The sequence below is a fragment of the Miscanthus floridulus genome, chromosome 10, assembly GCF_019320115.1.
Source record: "Miscanthus floridulus cultivar M001 chromosome 10, ASM1932011v1, whole genome shotgun sequence".
Classification (NCBI taxonomy): domain Eukaryota; kingdom Viridiplantae; phylum Streptophyta; class Magnoliopsida; order Poales; family Poaceae; genus Miscanthus; species Miscanthus floridulus.
Window position 1 is genome coordinate 140,582,089 of NC_089589.1, and position 14,524 is coordinate 140,596,612.

Below are 14,524 nucleotides of genomic sequence, written 5' to 3' on the forward strand. Positions count from 1 at the left end.
ATTAAGTCTACCTAAGTCAATAGAGTGCCATCTATCCTGGATACATAACCATAGTAATAGGGCTACTTATATAACTTCGCATATAAACGTCCTAACTTTTTGCAACAATGGGTTGTCAAATTTTAGTGTAGAAAAGGTTTTCGAAGCTTTATTTCCTCATTTATGCTCTGATACCACCTGTGGCAGAACCGTCTAATCTAATGCCTTATAGGAGTGCTTATCTTCCATTAGACACTAAGCACTCAAGGGAGAACACTAAATTACTCGGTTCCGTCGGACACACCCCAGAGGAGAACCCAAAAATCCACATTTTTGCCATCAGGATCACAAATGAGAGAATAAAGCTTACATCATTCGTAACCATTTCTTACATCACTTTTAATACAACACCAGAGTATAATATTTATGAATATAACAGCGGAATGAAATCATATTATCAGAGTTATAAACAATTTAATTGAACAGCGAAATAGAAACATGTGAATAGAGTTACAGCGGAAATAAACATCTATTAATGACATGATGAAGTATTGATATATACACTACGACAACATATTATGAAACTTTTATTTATAAAAGCATTTGGTGAGAGTTATAAATAGCAACTACGATCGCAGCGTAAAGGAAATCCTCGCTGAGCCCACCAGGAGGAATCCACACACAAAGGTCAGCTCTAGCATCCACCTGTCACCTGCAACAGGGGGAATAAAACCCTGAGTACTCAATTGTACTCAGCAAGACTTACCCGATAGGAGAAAAGAAAAGACTCCAAGGATATGCAAGGCTATCTGGTTTGTGGGTTGCATTTGCAGAAAGCATTACTAAGCGTGCGTCCTTATGTTTGATTTTTATTAATAGCCGCATTGGTTCATTAACTAACCATTCTATGTAAGCACCTGTGCTCCTTTCAAGCAAGTGGTAAGCAATCAGATTTCCTTTGTCCATCTTCCATCTTTCATCTTTCAGTTCTTACTACGATGCTAAACCGTAGACAAGCCGTACCGGATAGCCCGGCGATTCGCGAATCAATGCCCCCAGCTAGGTACCCCGAAAACACACGCCCCACTTGTACCCCAGGCACAAGCAGGACCGACCCATCACTCTCCTGTCCCGGGTGTCCAGGTCCCCATCCAAACTGGGACTCCAAGCCCCCGCCCCTGAGTCCCGGACTCAATGCGGTGCAAGGACCTCCTCCACCAAAATAAAACCCTAATAGTCTGTCCGGAAAGAGCCGGATCCACGACAAGAGAGCAACAAGTCTTCCAAGCGCCCATACACAAGTATGTGCTCGGGATAATAAGTCTGTGACCTGCCTAGAGTCATATGCAACGATCGGTCCTTAACCGACCAGACAGGGAAAAACGGTGTAACCAAGCTATGACCCGCCTCCACGGCGACACAACTTCTTACACCCACCAATACCCAAACCACATCCCTACCCGGTCACCATTTTCCTTTCCACCATTTTATATATTCCAGGTGATAATCATAAAGTAACATATTTCCTATATCTCGCGAGTGACAGGCAATCACTCGACTTCTACCGGAGTCCTGTAGCATAGCAATCTACACGATCCTGTCATACTAGTAAGACTCCTAGGATAAAGATATATATATGCAAGTGGGTTTCATTCAACTCCTTAAAACTTAATGCACAAATATAATTTAAACTGCAGAAAAGTAGGGTTATGCACCGGGGCTTGCCTGGGTAAGATATATATTTAAAGTTAGTGTCTGCATCTTCAAATCATCCACCATCAGCTGGATAACAAGCCCATTGCATCACCTCCTAGAGAGAATACCATTACACCATCTTCGGATTCCCAATCATCCTTCAATCGATCCGTTGATTCGTCATCGTACCTATATGATATGCATGTGATGCAAATGCGAAGATGTAATTAATCAACTGCAATCGTGACTCGTAAAATACGACGTACGCCTCTCGAGTTAATGGGCTAGTTCTAACGCTGGTCTACGTATCCATGTTGTCGAATAAGACGTTATTTCCCAACAACTATTTTAGTTACATAAATCGACGGTGTTTCTATATTTTATTCTATCGTTTTAATCACTATTCAAAATAAGACATCATTATCTAATTAGCAACTAGTTATTCCGGAGCTACAAAAATTACGACGGGTAACTAATACTGCTAGGAGTCTACTATAAAAATTTTCAGATTCAACAATATTACCACTTATCATACCAATTCCTACAAGTTTACCTTTTCGTAATATTAATTATCTCTAATTAATTATATAGCTTCCTAAGAATATTATCCACTATGTGAACAAGTCATACTAGCAGGTAGATCACGAATTTAGGAGGCTAACAAAACTGGTTTGGCATTTTTATGATTTTTCTATGATTTTCTACGAATTTTACAAGCTTACTTGATAAGCTAAATTATCAAATACTCTACAACTAAAGAAAGCCGTGAGTCAGTAAAACGGCCCAGCTCGGCCTGGCCCGCGAGCAAGCAGCCCAGGCGGGACTAGCGGACGGGCGCGCGGTGGCCCAGCAAGGCGCACGGCACCCGGCGTGCCACCCAATCGGTCAGGGCAGCCCAAGCGCGGACAGCCCAGCACGCAGGCGACCAGCCAGCCCAACGGGGCAGGCGGTGGCCCAACGCGGCAGGCGGCCCAGCAAGGCGCGCAATGGCCCAGGCGCAGGGCGGTAGGCTGGCCTAGCCGGTCAAGCCCACAGGCATGGCAGATACGCGAAATGGCCCCTACGCTTTTCACTAATCAGTCCTAGGTCCAGAGTACTGTTCAATGTGCCAGGTATTATTGCAGTAAAAACCCCGTATAACGTTTTTGCTTGGATTAATACCCCTTCCTCACCTTCCTTCCAAAATCCAGAAGCGAAACGCAGGGAGCAGAGGAGCGCCGGGACGGACGCGGCCGGCCCAAAATCCGACCACCGGCACAGCGTGGCTCCCGGCGGTGGAGGGGACGCGAGGCGGTGCGGGGAAATGCCAGCGGCCTCGGCCGCAGTGGGGCAGCGCGGTGAGGTGGGGCTGCACGAACGCCGAGACACCGAGCGGGCACGGCACGGCGGCGACGGGCGCATCCATGGCGGCCGTGGTCCAGCGTTGCGGGGCTGATGGTCCAGCGAGGGCGAAGAGGCACGGGCACGCTCGCTCACGGGGCGATCAGCACCAGCGGGTTGAGCGGCTCGGCGCGTAGTGGAGGCGACGGCGCAGCTGCAGGTGAAGACCGATACCGGCGGCGCGAGGCGCGGCGACTGCGAGCGCGGCCCAGCGGGTGCCGCGGTGGAGCGGCCGTACCAGAGCGGCGTGGAGCTCTGGTGGAGAGGCGCGGGTGGAGGCAAGGTGCTGCTGCCCGGTGTGCCAAGGAGCAGCAGACCCACGCGGAGCCAAGGCGGGCACGGTGGTCGTGCGGGCGCGTACGGCGGTGGCGATGCGGAGGGGCGCGGAGGAGTAGCGCTCACGGCTCGGTCCAGTGTGGCGTGGTGGCACGTGCTGTAGGGAGCAGACCAACGTAGGCCGAGGCTCGCTCGCGGGGAAGGCGCGGACCAGCGCGGAGCTCGAGCGCGCGCGGGCGGGAAGAAGAAGAATGGCGCCGCTGTGCATAGAGGAGAGGAGGCGAGGCAAAGCCAGGCACGCATACACGAAGGGAAAAGGGAAACAATAGACTGCGTGACCGCCGCGGCAGTACTCCAGGGCTCGGGCGCGCTCACAAGGAGGAAAAGGATGGCGCTGGCGCAGAGCGAGAGCAGCTGCAGAGACACGGAGGTGACCCCTGTCGCTGTGACCCGTCCTGGCCTTGTCTTGGCGCAGAGTGAACGACAGTGACAACGCGCAGGCGCAGAGACATCAGTGGCCTGGCAGACGCAAGAACTGTGGGGTAAAAGGAACTGCACCGCTGCAGGATTGCTGTGCTTCCATAAAAAAATGGACAAGACCACTCGCTGTCAAGCACGAGAAAACGTGCAGCACGGACGGCAGCAGTAGAAGCAGCTCGGTAGATGTAGACTGTATGTGTGCGTATATATATATATATATGAGTTCTGCATGGACTCGTGTGGATCTGCATTGGACGCGTTTAATTATGATGACTGGTGTGGTTTTCACGGAGTTCTATGGACACATGTTAAGTTTAGCCTCGTCATGAGCCAGGCGACGCTGCCAGAAGTCACATAAAATGATGTGATCCCCCCATATGTGTGTGTATATATATATATATTATATATATATATATATATATATATATATATATATATATATGTGTGTGTGTGTGCGTGTGTGTGAAATGAGACAATCGATAGCATGCATGTACGTACTTTGATTTAGAGTCATTGTCGTAACGGGTGTATATATATATATACATACATATATGCATATATATATTTTTATAACGGTTTACTGCTTTAGTCAATTTGCAACGTCTAGGCACAGGAAAATTTCAGCAAGCTCGAATTTAAATTTGATTCAAAAGTTATATATATATATATATATATATATATATGTATATGTATATCGTTCTATTTATTAATGGATTTTATTTTATTTACAAAAGTTGCTTTTCATGCTTAATCTAATAGAACGATCCGTTTGTTATCGATTGGCCAGAATTGGCGTTCGACATTCCTAAATATTTCTACGCCCGGCGTAATTTAACTTGAGCGCTTAATTCGAGTCCGCGAAACTAAGTCACACAAGATTCGCTTATCGCTTCACGTATGTTTTAAATCAAAAATTTGAGAAACTCATTTCGAAAGTTTTACTTAGGCCTAAATCGCGGCGCTAAATAGGATCGTAACACCGGGGTGTTACACTGCACACCTCTCCACCTCCCTGAGCTTCTCCTCATAGTCCTCCTCTGTTGTTTGTCTCGAGGAGCCGTCCTGCTCCTCCAGCTACTCCAGCGCCTCCGCAAGGGTGGTCTCCATCCTCTCCCTGTCCTCCTCGCCGATCTTCCCTACCATGTCGCCGTCGTCCCGTATCATGGTGTGGACACGGTACAGAGCCCTGCGGCGGAGGCATACGATGGGTCGTTGTTCTCGACGTCTCCCCTGACACGAGCTTACTAGTTACCATAGTTTTTCAATAGGTAGGCCATGGTCGCCGATGATGCCGTGTTTCAAGAGTTTTTAGGTGTTTCAGATGTATATTTTAAGTGTTTCATTAGGTTGTTTCGAATGTTGCAATGGCTATATACGCATGTTGCAAACGCATGTTTCATGTTGAAGTGTAAGTTTCAAGTGTTTTAGTTGTTTCAGACGTATGTTTCATGTGTTTCATCTAGATGTAGTAGAAGTATATTATGTTGCATTACGTGCTTGTTTCAAGCGTATGTTTTTAAGTGTTTCGTACGTATGTTGCAAGTGTTTTATCTAGAGGTTGCAAAAGTAGATCTGAATGTTGCATATGTTGCTATGGCTATACACGTATGTTTCAAGTATTTTATTTGTTTTCACATGTATGTTTCAAGTGTTTCATTTCATCTAGATGTTCAAAAGTAGATCTGGGGGAGCATATGTTGCAATGGAGCTAGTGGCTGGCGGACAGCGGCATGCCGCAGCCGCTTGTTGCTACTGCTGGAGCGCCGCCATGGGTCACCGTGCGGGTGTCTAAGGGCGGAAGATGCCTCTGCAGCGTGCATATACGCAGACGGGGCAGGTGACTGGGACCCGTGCCATTCGCATGCATGCAGGCCGAATGGAGCGGGCTCTCTCATGTTCGTGCGTGACGGAGGAGGCACGAGAGCTGCGTCCGGATGGAGCGGGCTTAGGTGGTCCCTGTGTACGCCTTGGGCATTGGCGCATGCGAAGGAGGTGGCATGGCACCCGGACGCGCTGTCCGTCTGGACGCTAGCCCTTCCGTAACCACAAAACGCTACGCCACTGGGACTCCACACCATGCATGGACACTTGTATAGGTATGGGAGAGTGTTGGACCATGGAAACACTATGTATTCCAATTCCTTTTAGAATTATGCTCCGCACTATATATATGTTTGGACACATTACTCTAACTTATACAGGCACGAGAGATTGAATGTATCGTAACCTTATCTCGAACCGTTCTGAGCTACAAAGACCAAGAAACATTTCACTCTTTAGTATTAGAACTAGCAAAGATGTCCGTGCGTTGCAACGGGAGAAAAAACAATATCTCTAGGTCAATGGATTTGATTCAACTCAGATGATCATCTCTCACCTTCGTCCGTATCTCAACTTCTTCGCACCGCAGCGAGGACAATCTGTGATAGGTTTTAGCATATGCGTATCTGCAACACAAAGATCATGCAACAAGCAAACATCACAGCAAGCAAAATCCTGCCAAATTAGTTTAGAAATTTGAAAATCACATTTTTCTATAACTAATCTTGGGAAATTTTATCCAAATGTTAAAACATTTATTGTAATTAGTGTTTTCTATGCACAACCCAAAATCAGAAATTTTGGGTGTGACGATATATGAGGAGGGTTTTATATATATAAAAAAAGTATTTGCAGTTATACTTTGGTTACCGCATAGTATGCCTTTTTCAGATTTACAAAAAAGTTCTTCGTAAAAGAAAGATTTTATAACATATATCATCGGTTACTAAAAATTGGTAGTGTTCTAAAAGATATTAGAAATAGAATTTGTAGCTTTTATGTCACCCATGGCGTATAGATCAAGTGGAGGTCTTTAATTCTACTCCATCTGTTCTAAATTATATGATGTTTTTATTCTTTTGTAGGTATCTAGATGTAATGTATATCTAAGTGCATAGCAAATTTTACGAATCTAGAAAAGAAAAAATGTCTTATAATATGAAATGGTAGGAGTAGGTGGTAAAGTTTAGAGGTGGCATTATACACTAAAGCGGTGGATCTAAGGGCATGGCTTAATTTAGTCGGTTATGGGCTATATGCTAGTGTCATATCACCAAAGCTGATCTAATAGTCCGCTTATACAATATACAGTTAGATCTTGATACAGATTACATTATTTTAATACATGACTGATGACTCACCTATTCTCTGGTAAAAGTTTATTAGAGCTCGTGTTGTGGTAAGTTTGTAACCCGTTTATATCTTTACTCTTCTCTCTCTCCAACTATGTACAAATCTGACGTGGCAACTGTCAACCCATATCTCCTGCTTATATCACATTATATTTTTCTCATAAACAAGAAAATAACGTAGAGAGAACAAGGTGAGAGATTAGTGTTGCATAGGAGAAAAAGTGCAACCCACATTATAAAACACGAAGGCTTCATGCACATATATAACAACACTACATTTTAGTAGATGTAGGACCCACTTTAAAGTCGCGGAGACTTTGTACATTTTAGTAGATGTAGGATCCACTTTAAAGTCACGGAGACTTTGTACACTTTTGTTAAGAGTAATACTCACACTGTTAAAAACATATATAATTATAAGATTCGTGCCAATCAAATAAGCTCAAATTTAACCAAATTTATAGTAAATAGTATTATCAGTTATGTTTCCAAATAAGCTTATTATAACAATACATTCTATAATTGATTTAGTGGTACTTGTTTTGTATTATAAATGTTAGACTTTTTATAACTTTAGTCAAAATTTAAATCATCTGACTCTTTCGAAAACGAGCATTGTTTTTTTAGGATGCGGGGACAAAAGTATTTTTCTTAACGGGCCAGGGAAAGTGTTATGGCTGGGATGTCATATGTGTGTCTTTATTTAATATAATGTTAAAAAGGTAAAAACAAAGAAAGAGTAGTACTCACATTGTCCAAAAAAGAATATAATTATAAGATTCATGCCAATCAAACAAGCTCAAATCTAACCAAATTTATAATAAATAGTGTTAACATTTATATCTCCAAATAAGTTTATCATAAAAAATACATTCTGTATTTAGTTTAATGGTTCTCAATTTGGATTATAAATGTTGGACTATATATTTTATAACTTTAGTCAAAATTCAAATCATTTAACTCCTTAGAAACAAGAATTGCATTTTTTTAGGACACAAGGAGTATTGTGTACAATTTTGTTGATAAACAAAAATCTTCTAAATGAGTTGTTTTAGTAGTAGTAAAGCTTTTAGTAGACTATGCTGAAGATGCTTTTAGAAAATTTTAATCAAACTTCAAAAATTATGGTGGATAATGTTTATTAGATTATGTGGTCGGTAGGACAGGCATCCAAACTTCAAAGCCTACAAAGCATATTGTAAAAAAAAAGACTACTCCCTTCGTCCTAAAAAGAATGCAATTCTCGCTTCCCGAGAAGTCAATTGATTTTAACTTTGATCAAAATTATGCAAAAAATACTAACATTTATAATACAAAACAAGTATCAATGGATTAATGATGAAATATATTTTCGTAATAAATCTTATTTGAGACATAATTGTTAATACTAATCACTATAAACTTGGTTAAACTTTAGCAAATTTGACCGGCACGAATCCCATACGTATGTTTTTTTTAGACGGACGGAGTACGAAGCAAAGTCATTGTAAAAAAAAAGAACCACATGTGAATCCCAGCCCCAAACACTTTCCCTGGCCTGTTATTAAAAAAAAGGAAGAAAAAAAAAAGACACTTTTCATGGCGGGAGCGTTCCCGGTCAAGGTCCATCTTCCAGCGCGCGTACCTCCATCTGGCCAGTGACGCAGCGGCACAGACCGACACCACACTGCCTCCGCTCTAGTGACACGCGTGCACGTTGGATCCGCCACGTGCAGGCGAGACCTGGCAACAGTGGAAGTCTGACAGCATGGGACCGCTGCCTGGAATCGCGAAAACACTGTGAGCAGCTCCGATCCACGAGCGGTTGAGCTGCACTGTTCGCTCAGTCTCAAAATAAATATTTTTCTCAAAGTCATTTTTAAAATTTAGAAAACTTATTAATATATTTATATTTATGACGTATATTATTAGAATAACTATGAAACAAATTTCTATGTAAATATATTATTATAAGATATAAGTATTTATAGTATTCTTATAAATGTAGTCAAATTTTAGAAAATGGCTTTTTTGAAAAAATAAGAAATATAGTTATTTTAGAATGAAAAGAAAGCAAATACTTCCTCCGTTCCAAATTACAAGTCATTTGAAGGATCTTGGAGAGTTAGTAAATCTCAAGTTTAATTAAAATTATAGAGAAAAATACAAATATTTATAACATCAAATAAGTATATTATGAAAATATAATTATGTAGAATCTAATGATACTTAGTTAATATTATAAATATTATTATTTTATTATATAAATTTGATCAACCTTAAAATAATTTTGCTCTCCAAGTTTCTTGAACGACGTATAATTTGAGGCGGAGGGAGTGCACGATTGAAAAAGCGAACATAGTATGTGTCAACTACCTAAATCAAATATGATATATGCATTATTTTATTTTATGCCAAGAAAGAGACATCCTATCACTATCAGCAGTGACTAGGCAGGCATGCGCATGCATGGACTCTCTAGTGGTCACCGCTCACCGGTCACTACTCACCGGTCACCAGAGCCACCGACCAGTGACCATTTCGATTTGCTTTGACCGACGAAAACGGATAGCCCGGATATAACCGATATTACATTTATTTTTATATTTTTGTTCAGATTTGGATTCAAATATAGATAGTGTCAACTATATCGAATATGATACGATTAGATATCGACATCATAAATATACGATTTAAGTATTCGGATATAGATACGATATCGGATGTTGAATATTCGGACTCGGATACGGACATATCTCAACTCCTCTAAACGAATTCGGACCATGTTTAGATTGCAAAAAATATTAACCTGATGAATAGTAGCACTTTCATCTTATTTGATAAATATTGTCCAATCGTGGATCAACTAAGCTCAAAAGATTCATCTCGTGATTTCCAACTAAACTGTGCAATTAGTTATTTTTTTTACCTACATTTAATACTCCATACAAACGGCTAAAAATTGATGTGATGAAAAGAGAGTGAAAAAACTTAGAATTTAAAGGTGATCTAAACAAGACCTCAGTGTCAAATACGGTCGGAAAATATCCATCGTTTTCATCACTACCAACCTGCATGCTCCGAGACGTTTGTGCAACAGGAGAGAGGCCCTTGGTCTCGGCGCTGTGGCGTAGAGAATCCAAACGGAGCATAATTGTTGGGACATGTGGGTTGTGGGGCCCACCTACGTGCCACGTGCATCTCGTAGCGTACTCTTACGGGGAAGCTTCTAGGAAAGTGCGCCCGTCCCGTGTGGTGACCCTGTGAGCGCGTCGCCGCTAGGCCGCTAGCGGCTCTGCTCAGCGATGATCTTCTGATCAATATGCAAGGAACACGGTTACATGGACATGGATGCGATGCGATGCGATGCGATCAATGCAAAGGAACACGACACGAACACAGATAGGGAATCCGTACATACATCCTCTACCTACGGCTACCTACTTCGCCGGATTGACCGCCGCCGCCACTTCCGGCAGGTCGGTCTCGAACGCCCTGACAAGGTTGCCCAAGAACTTGCGCGTCACTCCGGTGAGGTTGGCCACCTTCTGCCTGTACGCCCTGAACGCCTCGGCCGCAACAACAACGGCCGCCTCCTTGCCCTTGCCGTCGCCGAAGAGGTCCTTCCTCTCGAGCTCGGCGGCGGCATGGAGGCACTCGAGCCAGCGGTTGGCCTGGTTCTGCAGGTCGTCGAACAGCGCGCGCTTGGCCGCGTCGCGCTCCGGGTCCAGGAAGTAGCCGTACGCGTGCGCCCACCGCAGGACGCGCCGCCCGTCCGCCACCTGCCGGTACGCCTCCGACACGAACCCGAGCGCCGTGGACGGGACGTCCGCCGCCCTCGCCATCCGCTCCAGCTCCCCGCGCTCCAGCGCCGCCGTGTCCCGCGCCACGCTCTCCAGCGCCGCCCGGTTCGACGCCCACCGCTCGTAGTGGTACAGGTACCGCTCCAGCGACGCCCTGGCGCGCCGCCGCTTCAACCGCTCCTCCTCGGCGCTGGCGGTGCTCGCCGCCGCCGCGGCCATGTCGTCGTCGGCGTCGGCGCCGGAGCGCCGCGGGCGGCTGTCGTTGCAGGCGTAGTGGTTGGCCCCTCCCGCCGGCTGCAGGCAGAGCCAGCAGAAGTGGTGGCCGCACGGCGGCGAGCAGCGCATGTGGTTGCAGCCCTGGTTCTTCTCGATGGGCCGCCCGCACTTGGGGCACGCCTTGGTGTGCGCCACCACCCAGTTGGCCGTCTCCGCCGAGTCGGAGCTGTTCTTCACCAGCCACGCGCGCACCGTGCCGCACGACACCGGCCGGTGCGCCTCCTCGCCGCACGCCCAGCAGACCCCGTGCCCGCACTCGCAGAACACGTCCTTGTCCGCCGCCGCGGCGTCGCCGAGGAACTCCAGGGCGCGGGCGCACCCGGCGCCGCCGCACCACCGCACCTTCCCCCCGCTCTCCTCCACGTACGACCGGAGCCAGAACCGCGCGTACCGGACCCCGTCGTCGTCCGCGCTCCCCCCCGCCGCCGACAGCACCTCGTCCACGAGCTCCCGGACGACGGGCGCCGAGCAGGACGGGTCCGGGCACCGCAGCGACAGGCACCGCGGGCCGTCGCCCACCGCGGCGCGGACGTACCCGCGCCAGCACCCGTCGCAGTAGTAGTGTTCGCACCCCGCCGACGCCGTCCGCCCGGCCGGGTACTCGTCGAAGCAGATGCCGCAGACAACGCGTGGCCCCGCGCCGCGCGCCGAGGGGACGAGCTCCGGGGGCAGGCCGACGGCGCCGCGCACGCGCCGGTCGTCCGTGAACCACTCCTCCTGGACCCGCCCCACGCGCCACTTGAAGTGGCGGAGCAGGACGGCCGCGAACCCCGGCGGGATCGACAGCACCTCGGCGACCTTGGCCGTGTCCGCCTCTTGCCGCGAGCGGATGTCCTCCTCGGTTAGAACCACGTACCTCTGCTCCTCCCTGGCGCGCGCCGCCGCAGGGGTGTCGTCCTGTGCTTGCTCAGCTCCTTCTCCTTCGGCGCCGTCGTCGTCGTACTCGTAGATGTAATCCTCCTCGCCAGCGCCGTCGCCGTCGTCGCAGTCGTCGTACTCGCACATGTAATCCTCCTCGCCGGCGCTGGAGCCGGAGCCGTGAGGCGCTGCCTGAGCATGCCCTCCGCAAGCGTCGCCGCTCTCTCCGTCGTGGCGGGCGCCGGAGGTAGGGGTACCTTCGCAGATCTTGCGGCGGCGGCTCGTCTCGCCCTTGTCGTCGTCATCGTCGTCCGCAAAGCTGCTGGCTTTTCGGGACCTCTTGTTACAGGCGCCGGCGCCGGCGCCGCCGCCGTGGTGGTCGCTGCTGCCCATGCCGCGCCGCCGGGCCGGGCGGCGGTTTCTTGGTGGGGGCTTTGGACTCCTAACCGCGTTCCGTCGGCATGTAGCGGTGTCCTCGTAGTTCCCGGACTTTTTCCGACGACGGGCTTTGGCTTTCGGCCTTGGATAGGAAGATGGTTTTAATAAATAAAAATATCTTAACGAGTAGTACTAGGATTTGATGTCCTACTCCTATAGGAATTTCGATAAAAAGGAATTTCCATGTATGTATAAAAAAAAACTATCGAAACTTAGCTCTGAAGTAAACAAATGGTGCTGGCCGCACACGATACGGCGCATGCTGTTGCGGTGGTGGCTGCTGACATGCATCCCCGCGTCCACGAGACAGCCGTTCATTCACATGCCTTTCTAATACTGTACCCATTAATTTTAGGAAGATGCTATATTACAGGTGCCTTAATATTTAGATATTTTTATGTAACAATTTTATATACACAGCTAGTACAAGTAAAAGAATAATTTACAAGATATAATTATAGTTTTTTTTGAAAAACCAAACAATGATAAAATTGTCTCTTGCTTGAATAACAATGAAAAAAAAACAGATATATGAGATATGAAAAGAGTGTTAATTTTGAAGATTACATTAATATATGTAACGGTAACTGAAGTAGTACAAAATCTTTTGCAAATACTAGTGTGCTTCATTATAATTTTTTTTAAAAATAAAGGAAGTATTACCTCCATCCCTAAAAATACATTTAAGGTATCTGTGCCTGTTAAAATGGTTCAAGTTAACCAAGTTCAAAATAAATAGTTTTCACATTTATGTCTCCAAATCAATTGATTAGAAAAATATATTTTATAAATGATCTAATAATAATATATATTATAAATGTTAATATTTTTTCTAAAATTTTAATCAAATATGAAAAAGCATTTTATTCTCGAAGTGTGACAATTGTTTTTTTTATACGAAACTCTAGGCCTTGTTTAGTTGGCGAAATTTTTGGCGAAATTGTATTGTAGTACTTTCGTTGTTATTTGGCAATTAGTGTCCAATCATAGTCTAATTAGGCTTAAAAGATTCGTCTCATAAATTTCGTCTAAACTGTGTAATTAGTTTTATTTTTTATTTATATTTAATGCTTCATGCATGCGTCAAAGATTTGATGTGACGGAAAATCTTGAAAATGGAAGGGAACTAAACAGACACCTAATATATTTGATATTTTACTAATAGTGACAGTCTTACAGATGGAGAAGGGAAAAAGCTGTTGAAGACGTCATCAGCACTTGACTCTACTTGAGCTGGTACGGTGCTGCCTCGTCAATCGTATCTTGTATGGATACGGTCGTTCTTGATGACGGATGAAACATGACTCACTATCATCAAAGCTGATACAGATCCTACGGCCAAACCAAGCTATCCTACACATGACATGACACGCTCCGAGTCTGTACGAATCTTTAGGATATGATTTTCCAGTATGTTAGTACTGCTGTTCCGTGCCAAAATGATATATACAATGCTAGAAACAAACATAAGTTTAACTTGATTTATTATAGAAAAAATATTATTAATATTTATAACTTTAAATACATATACTATAAATATATTATTATTGTATAATTAATCTAATAGTACTTATTTGGTACCATAAATACGTATTTTTCTATATATATTTGATTAAATTTAAAATAATTAGGCATATTTGACCCCTATAGACAATAGCTACCGCTAATAGTTATGTCTTTTGGATGCAAACAAACGTAGCTAATAAAATAGCTATTTATTAGCTAGATCTCTAGATAATAACTCATTAGTTGGACCAAATGAGATAATAGCAACTAATATTTATCTTAGTCGTATTTTTCATTATTTGTACATGCAAACACTCTCCAGCTAGCTAATAATATATAGTTAATAGTCAGCTAGCTAATATTAGATATGAGCTATTAGCCAGCTAATTATTAGCAGATAGTAAATCCAAGTAAGACCTTATTTGACTTCCAGAAAAAAAAAGAGAATTGTATCTTCCTTTCCGGACCGAGGTAGCAGATAGCAGACGATCTTTGATTATATATTAATGAGAAGATTCCTCTTTAGAATTCGATTCCATAGAACCCTTTTTACCAATCTATATACTAAGTACTTATATATGTGGAACTGGATTCCTCATAATTCCTTTTCTAGTTATATTATATATATACTCCCGGAAGTAGTTACTCCCATGATCAATAAATCACGTTGTGTATATGTCC

The 14,524-nt window shown here is 44.8% G+C and overlaps 1 protein-coding gene across 1 annotated transcript; it reads right to left on the reverse strand.

Moving 5' to 3' along the window:
* Window positions 1-10,009: 10,009 nt before the first annotated feature.
* LOC136485886 (probable E3 ubiquitin-protein ligase ARI7) lies at window positions 10,010-12,501 on the reverse strand. The gene is made up of 2 exons (XM_066482696.1): window positions 10,384-12,501; window positions 10,010-10,275 (listed from the first exon to the last, which is right to left on the reverse strand). Exon 1 carries the CDS (start codon window positions 12,290-12,292, stop codon window positions 10,403-10,405), a length of 1,890 nt encoding a protein of 629 aa, XP_066338793.1. The 5' UTR covers window positions 12,293-12,501; the 3' UTR covers window positions 10,010-10,275; window positions 10,384-10,402.
* Window positions 12,502-14,524: the final 2,023 nt, after the last annotated feature.